Genomic DNA, 19,857 nt, shown 5'->3' with positions numbered 1-19,857 from the left:
GACCTTAAACCCAACCCCAATCTCTAACCCCTACAGTGATGATGAAAATTGCTTTCTCTTTCTAGTGAAACTTCCTTCACCACAGCAGCTACTGGCCAGACTTCTGGTGAGTGAGTTACAAAGAACCAAAGTAGAACAAATTTAAGCTGATGAGGACAATTCAGTTCCAAATAAGTGCTAATATAAATTATATAGGCTCTAAACAAAAAGAAACACTAAAAAGCCATAATAAATTTTCTGCTATACTGGTAACATTCATGAATATTTATTATTGACACGATTACCTTCCCACTCTGAAATACTTGTTAAACTTTACTTATAATTTTAAAGTAAGCATATACTGAATCTCATTCATAAGTACCATCAAACAAATTCCACACCTGTTGTTTGGATTTCCCATCTCTCTCTTTGGCCCCATATGGATGACTTACTCAAGCACTATTTCCTTGTGCCTTTATTTAATTAATTGATATATTTAAGTGTTAGTTCTTTCCACTTATTTTTGGTTGGTGCTTTCCATGTATTTTTTTCACCTTCATCTTCAGGGAAAAAGAAATGGGAGAAGGGCTATCTAAGTGTTAGCTTCATTCTAGAATAAATAAGAATAGACTGTGATGATTTGTTAAAAGATTATCCAATGCAGAAATCAAAGGAATTGGAACAATGGTAAAAAGGAAAAAATAAGTGGGGCTTTTAAAGGCCCTTAAATTGATGAGCTCTTTCTCTTCTATCCTTCAGGTAATATCTATGACTGCCAGTTTAGGGGAGTTACGTGGGGCTGGTGCAATAGGGCTTTTGAAGATACTGCCTGAGATAATTCACCCAAAATTGGTAGACCTATGGAAAACACGTTTACCTGAGCTTCTGCAGCCTCTGGAAGGTACGAGGGAGTGGGGCCAGGTCTTTACCCAGGGGGGGCAAGAACATAAAGAAATGATGCACCATTTCTCTGTGTAAAGCCATTATTGCTCATTTTAGGCAATAAAAACGATGAACTTGATATGCAAGGTAGATAGCTATTTTTTTCTTCTTGACTCCTTATGTTCTGTTTCTCTGCCAATATTCATACTACAAGAAGACTTAGTAGGTAACATTCTCAGCAGGAATTTTTACTTTTGCTCTCGTCTTTTTCTTGTATCTAGAGAAATTCTATTTTAGCATTGTTCTAAAAAGTTATTAATCATGTTAGAATATCAGAATATGGTCATTTCCGTAGTCATCGAAATTAGCAAAAAGCCTAGATTTTTATGATGGATTGAAGACCTTCTCTCTACCTAGCACTTTAAAGTTGCCAGTGTAGTAAATTTGATCTCAGATAAGCATTATGAGCAAAAAGAAAGCTTAAAATAGAACTCTAGCATCACTGGAGGCCTGGCAGGGGAGAATTTGAGTCTTGGGGTGGTTTTGTTTTTTTGCAATTATTGCATCAATTTTTGTTTCTAGGAAAGAATATCAGTACCGTTCTATGGGAAACCATGCTGCTTCAGGTAAGGCTGGCTTCTAGAATAATTGTTGATAATGGCATGATGAAATCAGCTGAAGTTACCCATCCTAAATTAAAGGAACTAGATTCCTGAGGATAAAAAACAAACTTTTCTTTTCTTTGGGAAAGAGCTAGAATGTTGGAAGTGATCACTTAAGGATAATGTTCTTTAAATAGCCATAATTTGAACTACAATCTTAAATCCACTTGATCAAGTTTCACACAGTTTTGAAGATTTTACTTAGCAATATTTTTCCTGTGTCTTTCTTAAACCTTCTCTAATTTTCGAGTTTTTACTTCTTGCAACTTTATTCTTTTACCAGCCACATAATGAACAGCAGATGAATATAATTTCCAGTTCCATGCCCCTAAACACAACTGTATTTCCTCTTCTATTTGTGGCTCAATATCTTTTTCCTAATAACCAAAAAACAAAGGGCCACATTTTATCCCATTTCCAAAAAAGAATTTCCTCTCTCACCCATGAATTTCTTGGAGCTTTACAACTAAACAGCACCACAGGTGATACCAAATCCCAGAAATAGTAAATTGCAGACAGGCAGTGGACATTGGCTTTACAAAGATGTGACTTCAGAAACTTGCAGGAGGGATGAAGCCCACAGACAGGGAGCTTTTAATATATAAGGTTTTCAGTTTATAAGGCACCTACCTAGGAATTACCTATGGCTTCTTAGAAGAGTCAATTTTCAATGATCTCTGCACAGTACTCCCTCTGCCTCCTATCTCCCTTCCAGATTCAGAATCTCTAGGGGTGGTACCTGAGAAATGGCATGTTTTAAAGGTTTCCATCAGTGATTCTTATCCAATATAAAATTTGAAAGTGACTGCTCTACTCTCCTGGTCCTCAATTCTAGGATCCACCTCTCCTCCTATATTTATGGTTCTTTTATGTTCCCTTCCCTCTCCCAAAATTCCTACCAGATTTCCTTCTGCTACCATTTTAAAATAACTGTCTTTACTAAGGAGAAAAATATTTTTTTTCTAGTAGGAAGTCTTGACAACAGTTCCTTTTCCTCTTCCAATTTTGAATATTTTCTGGTCTTTTTTTTTTCCAAAACTGCCTGCACATGTCTTCTTCTCTTAAATTTCCGAAACTATTTAATTCCTTTAAAGAACCCACGAATGAGCTCCTATTAAAAACAGGCATACACGTCCTTTCATTGGTTTTGTTTAGCATTGTGTCTTTTTCTAAGCTTAAAGTTGAAAAAATGTAGGAGAAATAATATATATATTGCAATGTGTTTGTCCAAAAGAAAAAAAAACACCTTTCTATGTATTGTTCAAAGAAGAAGGACATGGGTTCAAAGGATTGATTGTGACCCTGTCTCATAGGTATCAGTAAAACCAGGAATCTTTAGTTACTAGAGTTGAAGTTTGCAGAAATGTACCTGTACATCAAAATGTGCCTGTTCTTTAAGACATTTAATTCCTGATTCCAAAAATCTCCATCGTGTTTGCGTTTTTTTTTTTAGTATGTAATCAGTTAAATTAATATCAACAAATGGAGTTTTTCCAAATCTACCGAAACTAGAAAAATGCCAACTTTAAGTTTCAGATCGGATTAGTTTCTATTTTAGGTCTTTTAGCAATATTTATTTAAACGAAGAAAAGGAAGTTGCTTTTCCGCATTCTGTGTATCTTATTCTCCATGTAAATTCAGAACATATCAGGAAATGTTTTTTAGAATAAACTAAGAGGAAAGTTTCAAAGGAATTAGTTATTTTATGGGAAAAGGAATAATACTATTTAAAATATATTTAAACTTTTAAAAGATAAAATAACCAAAAAAATGCCAAGGAAGCACATGAAACGGTCATATTCATATCTATCTTCCACTTCCTACAACAGTTGCTCAAAGAATCCTTATGGAAGATCAATGATGTGGCCTGGACCATTCAGCTGACTCGGGATTTCAAACAGCAGATGGGCAGTTACAGCAACACCTCCATTGAGAAGGTTGGCTTTTCAGTTGAGGGGGAAACCTTAGCTTTTACCTATGATCCAAAATGGCTGCTCTAGCTCCATCTTGTCTGTATTACAATCAAAGGGAGGGAGGAATATTTAAAAAAAAAGAGTTCCCTCTTTTTAAGGCCACTACCTGAAAGTTGAATATGACCTTCTCTGCACCTCACTTTTGGCCCAAATTTACTCATATGGCTGCAGGTATCTGCGAGGAAGACTGAGAGGTAAATAAGATAGATATGCGCCTGACTAATATTCAGAGGTTCTATCTAGAGGAGGAAGAAGAATAGATACTGGAAGGCTAACAGCAGTGCTTAATGTCAGCTTCTGTCTCGGCTTCCATTATGCCAGTCTTGTGAGGCTGGCTATCAAAAAGAATCTACTACAATTTAACAAAAGCTTATAGCTAAAAGAATACTCAAAAGCCAGTTCTAGGAAAGGGTGCCCAAAGAAATAGGTTTTAATTTCCAGTGACAAAGAGGTATGGCCATGGATAACAATGATTAAAGGACCCACAGCCATGTGTCAGTCAACAGGACAAATCAGAGCAATAAAGTATTTTTCAAACATTATTCCTTTCCATGTTTTTACAATCAGTTCTTCTATCCCTCTGTCTCTAAATGGCCCCTACCTAAGCTTCCACCTTGTAGCCATCCATTCCAAATGGGGTTTGGAGCCAGTTTCCCCTTATTACTACTAGTGGGGCCTTAGGTAAATTATTTTATCTCTCTGGATTCTCACCATACTTATCAATAAAATAGAAGCAATACCCACCTCTGAGGGTTGTAGTATTCTGAGGGTTCAATGAGATAAAGTATATAAAGTCCCTGGTAAAGTGCTTGACATAGGGAATGTGCTCCATATAAAAGTAGCTTTGATCACATGGTCTTTATTATGCTAATACCATTCATAAGTTTATTTTCCTGGAAAAATATTTAAGTTTCTCAGTTCCAGTACTCAGTATTTCTTTCCACAAAGTATTCATTATCAATCTTCAATTCACATCTGTAATTTTCAAAATTCTCCTCATCGATCGACTCTCTAGTTTGGTGCAGAGTACTGATTCTCCAAATGGGTTTACCAAACCTGCCAACACACATTAGGAAAATTTGGCAAGTAATGCTCCATCTTCTTGTAACACAAACTAGCTCTGTGCACCTCATGTCATGCTATTTATTCAACAGCTTCCAGACCCACAAGATTACTCTAGAATAATGGTGGCACCGGTAGGCAGAGCAATTTAAGTAATTAGCTGCCTAGATGCTCTCAAGCCTTACACTGAACAAGAGTAAAGTAAGAATGTACTAATTAGCTTTTGCTGCATCACAAACTACCCCTAGTAGTGGTTTAAAATAACAGCCACCTATTTAGCTCGCAATTTTATACTTTGACACTTTGGGCTGGGTTCAGGTGGGTAGTCATCTAATCTCAACTAGGCTCACAAGGTATATTTGAGGTTGGCTGGTATATGATGAATTTTTTTTTTTTTTTGAGATGGAGTCTTGCTCTGTCACCCAGGCTGGAGTGCAGTGGCACGATCTTGGACCACTGCAACCTCTGCCTCCCAGGTTCAAGTGATTCTCCTGCCTCAGCCTCTTGAGTAGCTGGGACTACAGGCATGTGCCACCACACCCGGCTAATTTTTTTTTTTTTTCTTTTTTTGTATTTTTAGTAGAGATGGGGTTTCACCGTGTTAGCCAGGATGGTCTCAATCTCCTGACCTCATGATCCACCCACCTCAGCCTGCCAGAGCGCTGGGATTACAGGCGTGAGCCACCATGCCCGGCCTATGATGCATCTTAACTAGCACAGCTGATTTCTGTTGCTGTTGTTCTCTCATACGCTAGCAAGCTAGCCCAAGCTAAGTCTCAGGGTGATAGCAACAAAGCATGCAAGGACTCTTGAGGCCTAGGCTCAGAACTGACCCGTTATCATTTTTGCCACATTCTATCGGCCAAAGCAAGTCAAAAAGCCAGCCCAGATTCAAATAAATGAGGAAATAGACTCCTTTTTTGATTGAAGGAGCTGCAACACCCCATAGTAAGGAGACACGGACAGAAGTAGGATAGAAAAGTTGCTATTTTTGCACTCTACCACATTTTCTCCCAATGCTAGGCTTCTAATTTCTTGGATTCCATGTGAAGCCTCAAAGCAGGAATGTACTATGCACTGGACCAAAATCCACAGAGAAGCAACAGGTCAGCAGGACTGGGAGGCACTAAGACTAACATTTTACACCTAAGTCGAACTTTCCCTTCATGACATCAATTTTTTCCTGCAGCACAAGACTTTCCCAGGTTCTTTCCAGTCTTTCCCCCAAGGTGGGCTTAAATAGACTTTAGCAGCTTTGTCCCCAATTCATATTTACTTCAGTATTGTACACAGTTTCCTCCACTATAATTTCCTTATTATAGGGACTTTGGCCTGAATAAGTGAAAGTGGGGTGGATGCAACCTGGTCAGATTCTCACTCTGATTGAGGCTACTGTCACTCTGGGAGTTGAGGTAACAGCAACTGCTCCACCTCTTTTTAACCTTATGCCCTCCTCTCATTTCAAGCCAGACTGATCTGCACATTACTCCTGAATGTACTAATTTAACCTGGTCTGTGTCTATTAGAATTTCTTGTCCTCCTGCTCCACAGATTTTCCTATTGTCAATAATAACCACTCATTCGGAACAGTCCTGCCAGCTGTGCAGAGTCCTTGAACTGCACCACCCACTAGCCAGTTTTGTCTCTTGTGTGTGACAATATGGGGATTCTAAATAAATGCCAATCTGATACTATATAGCTAGGAACGATTTGAACCTTATAAAACAAATTAAAGCCATCTTCAAAATAACGCGTTGGGCATGGTGGCTCATACCTGAAATCCCAGCAGTTTGGGAGGCTGAAGCAGGCAGCTCCCTTGAGGTCAGGAGTTTGAGATCAGCCTGGCCAACATGGTGAAACCCTGTCTCCACTAAAAATACAAAAATTAACCAGGCATGGTGGCACACACCTGTAATCCCAGCTACTCAGGAGGCTGAGGCATGAAAATCTCTTGAACCCAGGAGGCAGAGGTTGCAGTGAGCTAAGATCGCACCACTGCACTCCAGCCTGGGCAAACAGGGCGAGACCCCATCTTAAAAAAAAAAAAAAAAAAAAAAAAAACCCTCTTTTTATTGAGCATGTCCAATGAGCATTTGTTGAGCACATATTAACAATCAGGAACTATACAGTGGCAATAATGAATAAGACCCTCTGCTACAATGAACCCAAATCCTAAGCATGGAGACAAGCAAGAAAATAAACAATTACAATGGGGAGTGAAGTATATTTTAGTGGCAGGACACCAGGTAGAGAGGAATATAGGAGGGCACAGATGGAGGGAAGAGCCTGGAGGAAGGAAACACTCTCAAGAAGAGAGAATACTTGAGGTACATGGTTATTAAGTCACCCAATTTCTTTCCTTCAGATGATTATTTTAACTCTTTCCACTTTTCATCAGAGTCTTGCTTTCCAACCTTTAAAATCCTGTTGCTTATCTTTTGTTTTCCAGAAATTCCTTTGGAAAGCCTTGGGAACCACCTTAGCATCCTGCCAAGATTCAGACTTCGTAAACTCACAGATTAAGGAGTTTCTGACTGCTCCCAACCAACTGGGGGATCAAAGACAGGTGGGACCCCTTGCTCTCAATTTCCTCTTATGATGATAACAACACAACTAATCCTACCCACAAAACCTCTGACAGCTTTTATAATAATGTTCTACTTAATCAGAAGTATCAATTAATACACTCAGAATAGCCTAACAGAATTTTTCAGAAAAGTTAGGCTTTTCTATTTAAAAATCAATACTTCATTTTTAACCAAGTTTATGAAAATATTGAAAAATGAATTTCAATAATTCTTACCTAACCAGACCTTGGCTTGACTTAGAGCGTGATTGTGAGCATCAAAATGATTGAATTTACAAGCTGAAAGTTACTTATAGACTAATCTAGAGAGAATGTAAAGATAACCTGAAGTGCTTCTGCAAAGCTCTACCTACTTCCTACCATAGCCTGTGGCTATAGAGCATATGTAAATGTGGAGGAAGGAGAAGATGTGTATTTTGTTGTTGTTGTTGAGACAGAGTCTCGCTCTGTCACCCGGGATGGAGTGCAGTGGCACGATCTTGGTTCACTGCAAACTCTGCCTCCCAGGTTCAAGTGATTCTCCTGCCTCATTCTCCCAAGTAGCTGGGATTACAGGCATCTGCTACCATGCCTGGCTAATTTTATATTTTTAGTAGGTAGGGTTTCGCCATGTTGGCCAGGCTGGTCTCGAACTCCTGACCTCACGTGATCCACCCACCTCAGCCTTCCAAAGTGCTGGGATTACAGGCGTGAGCCACCGCGCCCTGCTGAAGATGTCTATTTTTAAAACAAACAAATAAACCAACAAAAAATAGTTCCCAGGCTGATAAAGACCACCAGTATAAAAAAAGTATAGTGTGTTATACTTTCTCCTCAGAAATTATGAGATATTTAGGGTTCTTTCTCACACATTAAATGGCCAGAAACCACTAGACTTTACTGAACTTTTGAAACTGCTTTTATATTACTATTACTTCCTTTTTCTTGTCAGATATTGTCATTTATTGCTGTTGGCACCATCTCTAATATCATTTTTTCCATCTTTGTTCTGGTATAAGTTAAGAAACAAAGTAAGCTGATTTTAGATATAAGCATATAATAAGACTCTCATTCAAGGTCTGAGGGTTTCACAAACTTTAAAAAATAAATCATGGCCGGGCACAGTGGCTCACGGCTGTAATCCCAGCACTTTGGGAGGCTGAGGCAGGCGGATTACGAGGTCAGGAGTTCGAGACCAGTCTGGCCAACATAGTGAAACCCCGTCTCTACTAAAAATACAAAAAATTAGTCGGGTATGTTGGTGTACACCTGTAATCCCAGCTACTCGGGAAGCTGAGGCAAGAGAATCACGTGAACCCAGGAGGCGGAGGTTGCAGCAAGCCAAGATCGCACCATTGCACTCCAGCCTGGGCAACAGTGTGAGACTTCATCTCAAAAAATAAATAAATAAAAATAAAAATTGTGACGTCCAACTGAGCTCCTCAAATACCTTTTTTACTTTAAGTCCTTGAATATGTCTTACATACTCAAGTTGCTTTATAAATGACCTCTGGATGAATAAAGTGTTAACACGTGACTTTCATAACCCACTGAGCCTACTTGGTTTTCAGTCTCCTAAGCATAATGCTTTCAATCATGTGAGGCCAGAGTTCCGATTCTAGCTTCATACTAGAATGATTATTATCTAGACTCTACAAGAATGGTCTAGTCTATGAGTTTTCATGATGGGTCTGGCAGGGTTATGCGACTGAATGACATATAACAGGTTTCAGGAACAAATTGCCATGAAGGAACTCTGGTGAAATCAGCTTTGGACAAGAGAGGTGGGGACAGAGGGGATATATAACCTAAGAGTGTGAAACAAGAGCTGCCAACTTTCAGAAATTTAACCTCTTAAGATACAATAAAGTTTCAGGAACAGAATGAGTCTTTAAAAGCATCAGTCAATTCAAGTTGAAAATCTTGGGGATGGCCTAAAAGGCCCTACTGTGACAAACCCCCCACCTCCTGTCTGACTCATTTTGCACTGCTCTCCTCCCTAACTACTCACTCAGCCCTCTCAGCGGACTTCGGGAGCTTTGCACTTACCTTCTCTCTGATTGAAACGCTCCTTTCCAGATAGTCTAATGGCTCACTCCCTCACGCATTTCAAGGCTCTGCTCATTGTCACCTTGTCCATGAGACCATCTCTGACTATCCTAAAATAGGATTTTTAAAATAAAAATGCAAACTTTCCCCAATCCTCACTACCTATTCCTGCCTTACTTATCTTCATAGCACTCATCACCATCTGCACATTGTATATTTACCTGTTTACTGAATTGATGTGTTTACTTATTTCACTTCCCTGTTGCTTCCCTGTCAGTTCTCCTGGTTGTATACTTCCCAAAGATGGGGACTTTGGTATGTTCTGCAAACTACTGTACCCCCAGCACCTAAAAGGGTACCTGGCACATAATAGGTGCTCAGTAAATATTTGTTGAATAAATAAATGGTTAAACTCAAAATGTCATACCTTTTCTGATTTTAGGGAATAACATCTATTTTAGGATACTGTGCCGAGAACCATTTGGATATTGTTTTAAAAGTTCTTAAAACATTCCAAGATCAGGAAAAGTTTTTCATGAATCGATGTAAGGTAAGAAGAATCATCTCCTTCAAAGTTCTCAGTATTGCAAGGCCAGACAACCCTGATTTCTTCAGCGAATATCCTTTCTTATATTATACTTACTCCTGTCCCCAGATTCTTATTCCAGGTCAGAACTGTCCAAGCCCAGTCTTTATAGGATGATTAGCTATATGAAAAGTCTACTTTATTTTCTCTGACCCTAAAGCTGATCTGGAAGATCCTAAATGCACTCTGCATGTGTCTAAGGTTGTCTCTCTACCAACCGCTCAGCCCTCATGAGTAGCTCCTCTCATGTAGCTCCTCTCATGCTTCCCCTGAAGGAAAGGAGCCTGATAAGTATATAATTAACAAAAGCTTCTCCCAGTTACCTCTCTGAAGGCCTGATCATCCCACAGGACCATCCTGGCTGTTTACATTTAAACAGGCAAGAGTATATTCATTTTAGACTTATTTGAATCATGCCAGTCCAGTTTCTTATCCCCTATAGTGGTCCATGGGATTAGGAAAAAAATATGAGAGAAAATAAAACTCCTTTGGTCACATTTTTCATGTCTCCCTTTCCCGGTTTTCAGAGCCTTTTTTCTGGGAAAAAGAGCCTGACCAAGACAGATGTCATGGTCATCTATGGAGCTGTGGCCCTCCATGCTCCCAAGAAGCAACTTCTCTCCAGGCTTAATCAAGATATCGTATCCCAAGTCCTGTTTCTTCATGGCCAGTGCTCTCAGGTAATGCCCATTGCATGGCTGCCTCCATTTCTAGGCTGGGGTTCCTAAAACTTGCAGGGCTCAGTTCCTGGGAAGCTTTTTTCCTTCCCAGTCTTGGGTACGTTTTCATCAGCAGCATGAAAACAGACTAATACAGGAAATGTCTCATGGATTACTATGCAGCCATAAAAAAGAATAAAACATGTGTTTTGCAGCAACATGGATGGCTGCATCCTTCAGCCTCAAAGGATACAGGCCAAAAGAAAGATAGGTAGGAATGGTATGTTTGGGAAATGAGAACATCTGGGAACAGAAAAATTTATTTTAAAATAGCATCAGGTAATCTATTTTCTTTCCTAAGGCCCTGAGCAGTTCATGTCCTACCACTGCTGTGATGCAGTGATTGTCCCAGATCAATCGTATCCGTAGTGATCTCACCCTTGTTTGAACTTAAAACAGTTACTCCCGTACTATTTTAGGGCACCTGGCTTATTACTTCCCTGTAATAGTATCAGAAGTGTTAGCCCATGGTATTTCTTTAACTTTTTATATGATAAGACTTACAAACTACCTTGAACAGTGTCTCACAAATAGTAAGTGTCATATACATATTTTAAGTGAATAAAATATGTCATTCATCAAGCTATTCAGTTCACTTGTGTTGCACTGTTTTCCCCTCCACGTTCATCCCAGCCACCCTGACCCTCCTTGATGCTTCTCAAACATACCAAGAATGTTCTACCTTCAGAGCCACCAAACTGAGTTGAAATTTATCTGATCATTCTGTCTTCCATAGCATTTTATTTGTATCTTTAATAAATTGCTTTATACATATTGTGAATTCACCCGTTTTGCTGACAAATACCAGGCTGGCCACCTAAGAATCACATAAGAATCAAGTAAAAAATGTAGCTTCCTAGAGTTGTTTTCTAGGGAAATTAGTTTAGTAGGTCTTGGGAAACTCTGGAAATCTGTATGCTTAAAATTTCGAGTGATTATTTATAGATCGATGTGGGAAGCTTTCATAGATTATGTGCACATCTGCTTCTCCTGTTAGATTGTCAGCACCTTGATGTTAAGGACTCCTTTAGCTTCTCATCTGTGTCTCCACAAACTACATGTTGATGCATAAGTGCTCTTCACATTTATTCGTATGTACATGTGATAAGAATAGACTCGTAAGGACTCACGAAATTGTAGTCATCAGCATATGCTAGTGGAAGGGTATAGGGTACTGATCCTCACACCTTAGTTGCATAAGAATTGCCTGGAGAGCCTGTCAAAAATAGAGATGCCTAATGAATCACAGTCTTCAGAGTTGAATCACTGAATTTGTATTTTCAACATGCTCCTCAAGAGTTGACTCTGATGCCCCCAAAATCTGAGAAGCAATGATGAGAATAGAAAACATAATAAAATTTGTTTTATGTTACATTAACTTATAGTCAATCATTAGAGACCAGCCTGAGCAACATAGTGAGACCTCATCTCTACAAGAAATTATTTTTTTAAGCATGTAATCTCAGCACTTTGTGAGGCCAAAGTTGAAGGACCACTTGAGGCTAGGGGTTTGAAACTAGCCTGGGCAAAGTATCAAGACCTCATCTATAAAAATAAATAAAACAATTGCCCAGGTGGGGTGGTACATACCATTAGTCCCAGTGCACTCTAGCCTGGGTGACAGAGCAAGACCTTGTCTCTAAAAGTAGATAAATAAAAGAGGAAAGAAAATAAGGATGATTAAGATAAAGATTACTGTACACTTTCAGGGTACAGTCAGTTCTGCTATAACAAAACACATACACAAGATAATATAGGTAAAAACATAAGGAGGAAATGAGGCTGAGGCATAACACTCAAAAAACTCCATCAGCGATACACTCTTTTTAGTTTAGAAGCCCCTCCTGGACAGATTATTTCTTTTCATAGATCTGAACAAAATTATTTCCCATTGAATTTTTTTCAACTTTTAGATACAGGAGGTACACATGCAGGTTTGTTGCATGGGTATATTGCACCCAGGTAGTGAGCATAGTACCCAACAGTTAGTTTTTTTTACCCTTGTCCCCCTCTAATAGTCCACAGTGTCTTGTTCCCATGATTATGTGCTCAATATTTAGCTCACACTTATTTGGTTTTCTGCCCCTGCATTAATTCTTAGTATTATGTCCTCCAGCTCCATCCATGTTGCTGCAAAAGACACGATTTTATTATTTTTTATGGCTGCATAGTAATCCATGGTATATTTACTGTATTAGTCCATTTTCACTCTGCTGATAAAGACATACCTGAGACTGGGAAGAAAACAATGTTTAATGGACTTACAGTTCCACATGGCTGGGGATGCCTCACAATCACAGCAGGAGGTGAAAGGCATGTCTCATGCGGCAGCAGACAAGAGAAGAGAGCTTGTGCAGGGAAACTCCCTCCTTTTTTTATTTTTTTATTTTTATTATTATACTTTAAGTTTTAGGGTACATGTGCACAATATGCAGGTTTGTTACATATCTATCCATGTGCCATGTTGGTGTGCTGCACCCATTAACTCATCATTTAGCATTAGGTATATCTCCTAATGCTGTCCCTCCCCCCTCCCCCCACCCCACAACAGTCACCGGAGTGTGGTGTTACCCTTCCTGTGTCCGTGTGTTCTCATTGTTCAATTCCCACCTATGAGTGAGAACATGCGGTGTTTGGTTTTTTGTCCTTGCGATAGTTTACTGAGAATGATGGTTTCCAGTTTCATCCATGTCCCTACAAAGGACATGAACTCATCATTTTTTATGGCTGCATAGTATTCCATGGTGTATATATGCCACATTTTCTTAATCCAGTCTATTGTTGTTGGACATTTGGGTTGGTTCCAAGTCTTTGCTATTGTGAATAGTGCCGCAATAAACATACGTGTGCATGTGTCTTTATAGCAGCATGATTTATAGTCCTTTGGGTATATACCCAGTAATGGGATGGCTGAGTCAAATGGTATTTCTAGTTCTAGATCCCTGAGGAATTGCCACACTGACTTCCACAATGGTTGAACTAGTTTACAGTCCCACCAACAGTGTAAAAGTGTTCCTATTTCTCCACATCCCCTCCAGCACCTGTTGTTTCCTGACTTTTTAAGGATCTCCATTCTAACTGGTGTGAGATGGTATCTCATTGTGGTTTTGATTTGCATTTCTCTGATGGCCAGTGATGATGAGTGAAACTCCCTCTTATATAATCATCAGATCTCATAAGACTTATTCACTATCATGAGAGCAGCACAGGAAAGACCTGCCCCCATGATTCAATTACTTCCCACCAAGTCCCTCCCACAACTTATGGGAATTCAAGATGAGATTTGGGTGGGGACACAGCCAAACCATATCTATGTATAAATGTGGGGTGTGTGTGTGTGTGTGTGTGTGTGTGTGTGTATCTTCCACATTTTTTATCCAGTCCTCCATGGTTGATTCCATGTCTTTGCTATTGTGAATAATGCAGCAATGAACATATGAGTGCATGTGTCTTGTTGGTAAAATGATCCATTTTTTTAGTATATTCCCAGTAATGGAATCACTGGATGGAATGGTAGCTCTGTTTTAAGTTCTTTGAGAAATCTCCAATCTGCTTTCCACAGTGCCTGAACTAATTTACATTCCCACCAACAGTGTATAAACATTCCCTTTTCTCCCCAGTCTCACCAGCATGTGTTTTTGTTTTTGTTTTGCTTTTTTTGTAATAGCCATTCTGACCAGTATAAGACAGTATTTCATTGTGGGTTTGATTTGCATTTCTTTGATGGTTAGTGATGATGAGCATTTTTTCATGTTTGTTGACCACTTATATGTCCTCTTTTGTGAAGTGTCTGTTCATGTCCTTTGTTCACTTTTTATTGGGGTTGTTTGTTCTTTGCTTGTTTATTTGTTGAAGTTCCTTGTAGATTCTGGATATTAGACCTTTGTCAGATGCATAGTTTGAGGGTATTTCCTCCCATTCTGTAGGTTGTCTGTTTACTTTGTTGATATTTTCTTTTGCTGTGCAGAAGCTCTTTAGTTTAATTAGATCCCACTTGTCAATTAAATCTTTAATCTACCTTGGGTTAAATTTGATACATAGTGAAAGGTAACCTTGGGTTAATTTTGATACATAGTGAAAGGTAAGGGTCTAGTTTCATTTATCTGCATATGGCTATCCAGTTATCCCAGGAACATTATTTATTGAATAGGGAGTCCTTTCCCTATTGCTTTTTTGTTGTTGTTGTCAGCCTTGTCAAAGATCATATGGTGTATGACTTTATTTCTGAGTTTTCTATTCTGTTCTATTGGTTTATGTGTCTGTTTTTGTGCCAGCACCATGCTGTTTTAATTACTATAGCCTTATAGTATAGTTTGAAGTCAGGTAGTATGATACTTCCATCTTGGTATTGCTGTGGCTATTTAGGGTTTTCTTGTTGGTCCATATGAATTTTATAATAGTTTTTTTTCTAATTCTGTGAAGAATGACATTGATAATTTGATAGGAATACCGTTGTATCTGTAAATTGCTTTGGGCAGTGTGATCATTCTAACAATATTGATGCTTCCTATCTGTGAGCATGGAATGTTTTTCCATGTATTTGTGTCATCTCTGATTTCTTTCAGCAGTGTTTTGTAGTTCTCATAAAGATCTTTCATGACCTTAGTTAACTGTATCCCTAGGTATTTCATTTTCTTTGTGGCTATTGTAAATGAGATTATGTTCTTGATTTGACTCTCAGCCTGGACATTATTGGTGTATGAAAATGCTACTGATTTTTGTACATTGACTTTGTACCCTGAAACCTTACTGAAATCATTAATCAGTTCCAGCAGCCTTTTGGTAGAGTTTTTAGGGTTTCCTGTCTATTAACTCATTTTGCCAGTGAATAGGAATCTTTTTTAAAAAAATTAAAAATACTGAAATGCTACCCAAAAAATGGCATTTTACCCTGAAACACTTGAAGTCAGTTGTGAAAGTTGGAACTTCCTATGAAATGGTAAAAGGAATGAGGGTTATCTGAAATCTAATGGACTGTTGTAATACCAGATTTGGATGGGAAAGGATCATAGCACACAGTAGACTGAGGTAGCTGGTAGATTCATGGGGTGTGTGCATGTGTGTGCTTTGAGTATTCCTACGTGGCTCAGTTCAACTGTGCACCTTTCCTCTCACAGAGGAAACTGCACACAAGCAAATGTGAATTTAGCATGTACTAAAAGTATTCTCTGATACAGTATGTCAATCTCATTGGAACAAATCTGCATTTTCAACACAAATGTTATAGCAGAACTCACTGTACCCACAGTTCCAGAGTTAGCTGCCCTTTGACTTTTCATTTTATAGTTTTTCACTTCTCATTTCCCTAAGAGCCTTTACCCTTTTTCCTTACCAATGTCTGTTGAGCCTCTTTAAACTAATTGTGAAGGCTGAAAACACAAGACTCGAAGTCTCTACCCTGCCTTATGCAGCTTACTCATGACTCACCTGGGGGAAAGACTCTGCAAATGTACAAGATCTTACTTTAAAAATGGAAGAAGTGAATTGCCCCGCTCCCCTTGGCAAGACCCCCCTTGGCAAGGCTCTACCTCCTGCTTTACTATTGTCCTTCAGGTTGATGGGTGGGTCCTTTTGTTGGGTTGGGTGTATCTCTGACTGCTACTCATTGAGTATCTAATTTTGCCTTTGATTTTTTTTTAGGTTCTGGGCATGTCTGTGATGAACAAGGTAGGAGATATAGATGATAGATAGATAGATAGATGATAGATAGATAGATGATAGATAGATAGATAGATAGATAGATAGATAGATAGATAGATAGATAATGACCCCCTGAAGTGTGCCAAGCAAAGATGTCCTTTTGATTTGATTCCAGTTGAAAGGTTTCCAACACGTAACAATCCAATTCTGAAGTCAGAATCCATGATCCTAATCCAGGGCAGAACAAGGAACTATATTCTGGTTCCAGGGTCTTTAGAAGTTGAGCTACATTTTTCAAACTTTGGGTTGTGACCCACCAGTTGACTATGAAATCAATTTGACAGGTCGCAACCAGAAAAATTCTTTAATGAAATAACATAGTACTTTACATATAAAAACTGTAACTATTATTTCTGTTATATATTAAACATATTTGGGGCATATAGGTACTAGGTGGAATTGTAAACTGTTTCCTACTGTTGTTTATGGTCAAAAAGGTTTGAAAGCCACTGCTCTAGAGGACCTTCATTCTATTGTGGGTGGTAGGGAGGAAAAGTGGCCTTTGTTTCTCACTTTCCCTGTGACTTAGACCCTAGTCTGGAGTAGAGATGGCAAAGGAAGCAAAGATTCTCACTCCTGTCTGGGAACATATTTCAAAGCTAGGTCACATGTTAATAGACCTGAGTGTGGTGCCTTAGACCTTGACTTGCATTATAAATGCTTTTGCTTTAGGACATGGATCTGCAAATGAGTTTCACAAGAAGCATCACTGAGATTGGCATTGCTGTCCAAGATGCTGAGGATCAGGGGTTCCAGTTTTCCTACAAAGAGATGCTGATTGGTTATGTGCTGGTGAGTGTGCAGAGAGGGAATAAGAAAGGCCCTGAGTATTCAATTACCAAGAGTTCAGGACTATCTTTTTAAAAAGTGAATAGACTTCACCAGTCCCACATAACAGATCTCTTCCTTGTTTATGACCCAGGGCACCCAATGGTCCGATGAGGTTGCAGCTGCATCTGGTAACTTTCCTGAGCCTTTCTGAAACATTTAATCTCCTTATTTATGTTGCAGGACTTCATTAGAGGCGAGCCCCTGGATTCCTTAGCTAGCCCTATTCGGTGGAAAGCCTTAATCGCCATTAGATATCTCAGGTAGATAATTTTTTGTCTACCTGTATTTTCTCCCTTATCCTCCTCCTGATCAACTAACATCTGTTAGTGCAGACTTCAGTACACACTCCCAAAACTGAACACAGTTCATTAATGGGAGCTTCAAACTGGGGCTTTTTCTCCTTCCAAAGAGTTACGGATCTGGCTGAGAAATTGGTCATTTGAGGACTGACAGAGACTGAAGAGCTACTCAGAGGAATTATATGTATTGATATATGAGGACTAAAATTTCTCTGCAAAAGGAAATTCCTCTTTCTAGATCTTGGCCTCCAGGCAAATTTTAATCTTTCAATTAAGATCTTATGAAAGCCCTAATCACATTCTAGTTGGTTAGCAGCAATAAACCTAAAAAGAAAATAATTTTTGGCACATTTTAAAAATAATATTTTCACCCTGCAGTAAAAGAAATAGAAGTTAAAACCACAATAAGATAGCATCTCACGCCAATCAGAATGGCTATTACTACAAACTCAAAGAAAGATGCTGATAAGGTTGTGGAGAAAAGGGAGCACTTATACACTGCAGCTGGGAATGTAAACTAGTTCAGCTACTGTGGAAAGCAGTTTGAGTATATCTTAAAGAACTTAAAGGAGAGCTACAATTCAACCCAGCAATCCCATTCCTTGGTATATACCCAGGGGATAATATAAATAGCTCTACTGTAAAGACATATGCATGCATATGTTCACTGCAGCACTATTCACAGCAGCAAAGACGTGAAATCAACCTAGATGCCCATCAGTGGTCAACTGGATAAAGAAAATGTGATACATTACACTATAGAATACTACACAGCCATACAAATGAATAAAATCTGTCTTTTGCAGTAACACGAATGGAGCTGGAAGCCATAAACCTAAACAAATTAATGCAGGAAAACCAAATACCACTAATTTTATAAGTGAGAGCTAAATATTGAGTACACATGGACACAAATAAGGAAACAATAGACACTGGGGCCTAGTTGTGGGTGGAGGTTGGGAGGAGTGTGAGAATTTAAAAACTGTCTGGTTCTATGCTTATTGATGAGATAATCTGTACACCAAATCCTCATGACATACAATTTACCCATAAAACAAACTCACACATGTACCCTCTGAACCTAAAATAAAAGATGGAAGAAACAAAAAGAAAAAGAAGTCTTCTGTAAAGATTGGGAAATCACAAAAATTTTTTTAAAAATAATAAAAACCACCCATAGTGTCTCTGTTGCCAACACTTTGGTCTATTTCCTTGATGTGGTTTGACTTTGGATCCCCACCCAAATCTCATCTCAAATTGTAATCCCCAAATGTTGAGGAAGAGACCTGTAATCTCCACGTGTCAAGGGAGTGGGGTGATTAGATCATGGGAGTGGTTTCCCCCATGCTGTTCTCGTGATAGTGAGTGAGTTCTCATGAGATCTGATAGTTTTATAAGTGTTTGGCTGTTCCTCCTTCACATGCTTACTCTCCTCTGCTGCGTTGTGAAAACGTGCCTGCTTTCCCTTTGCCTTTGGCCACAATTGTAAGTTTCCTGAGGCTTCCTGAGCCATGTGGAACTGTGAGTCAATTAAACCTCTTTCCTTTATAAATTACCTAGTCTCAGGTATTTCTTTATAGCACTGTGAAAATGTGCTAATACATTCCTGTAAGTCTTTATTTATAGTCCTCCATCTTTATAACAGAGTTGAGATTCTACTCTGCATATGATTTTTCATCCTGCTTTTTCTAACTTCACCTTACATATTTCCACATTATCACCAATTCTTCACAAACATCATACTTTTCTTAGTTTTTAGTTTTTGTTAATGTTTAATTGTGGCAAAATAAATAAGATATAAAATTTATAATCAGCCGTTTTTAAGTGTACAGTTCAGTATTGTTAAGTACATGCATATTGTTGGCTAAAAGTACTTGGCTTTATTTTTCGGTTCTTTATTCTGTTCCATCAGTCTAAGTGCCTATTTTTATACCAGTGCCATGCTGTTTCAGTAACTATAGTTTTATATAAAGTCAGGTAATGTAATGACTCCAGATTTGTTCTTTTTTCTTACTATTGCTTTGGCTATGTGGGCTCTTTTTTTATTCCATATGAATTTTAGAATTGGTTTTCCTATATCCTATGAAAAATGATGATGGTATTTTAATGCGAATTGCATTGAATATATAGATTGCTTTGGGCAGTATGGGCATCTTCACAATATTGATTCTTCCCTTCCTTGAGTATGAGATGTGTTTCCATTTCTTTGTGTCATCTATGATTTCTCTTAGCAGTGTTTTGTAGTTTTCCTTGTAGAGATCTTTCACTTCCTTAGTTAAGTATATTTCTGGGTATTTAATTTTTTTTCAGCTGTTGTAAAACGGATTATTGTTGGTATATAGCAGAGCTACTGATTTGTGTATATTGATTTTTGTGACCCAAAACTTTGTTTTTTATAGCCATTCTAATGGGTATGAGGTGGTATTTTCTTGTGGTTTTGATTTGCATTATCCTGATGATTAGTGATGTCTATCATCATTTCATATATTTGTTAGCTATTTGTATATCTTTTTTTGGAGAAATGTCTACTCAAGTCCTTTCCTCATTTT

At 38.5% G+C, this 19,857-nt stretch overlaps 1 protein-coding gene across 1 annotated transcript in view; it reads left to right on the top strand.

Annotated features, from left to right (window-relative positions):
* The window catches only part of MROH2B (maestro heat like repeat family member 2B), a 64,553-nt gene that overhangs the window by 22,883 nt on the left and 21,813 nt on the right, over window positions 1-19,857 (top strand). The window contains exons 15-24 of the mRNA XM_032135471.2: window positions 66-106; window positions 739-880; window positions 1,444-1,487; window positions 3,353-3,460; window positions 7,008-7,124; window positions 9,616-9,723; window positions 10,287-10,439; window positions 16,119-16,145; window positions 16,851-16,970; window positions 17,190-17,269. Of these exons, the coding sequence (XP_031991362.1) occupies window positions 66-106; window positions 739-880; window positions 1,444-1,487; window positions 3,353-3,460; window positions 7,008-7,124; window positions 9,616-9,723; window positions 10,287-10,439; window positions 16,119-16,145; window positions 16,851-16,970; window positions 17,190-17,269 (940 nt within the window). The remainder of the gene's footprint in view (window positions 1-65; window positions 107-738; window positions 881-1,443; window positions 1,488-3,352; window positions 3,461-7,007; window positions 7,125-9,615; window positions 9,724-10,286; window positions 10,440-16,118; window positions 16,146-16,850; window positions 16,971-17,189; window positions 17,270-19,857) is intronic.

Source organism: Hylobates moloch, unplaced genomic scaffold (assembly GCF_009828535.3).
Source record: "Hylobates moloch isolate HMO894 unplaced genomic scaffold, HMol_V3 SCAFFOLD_17, whole genome shotgun sequence".
Taxonomy (NCBI): domain Eukaryota; kingdom Metazoa; phylum Chordata; class Mammalia; order Primates; family Hylobatidae; genus Hylobates; species Hylobates moloch.
Note: the sequence above shows the minus strand (reverse complement) of the source record. Positions and strands in the feature narration are given on the sequence as shown.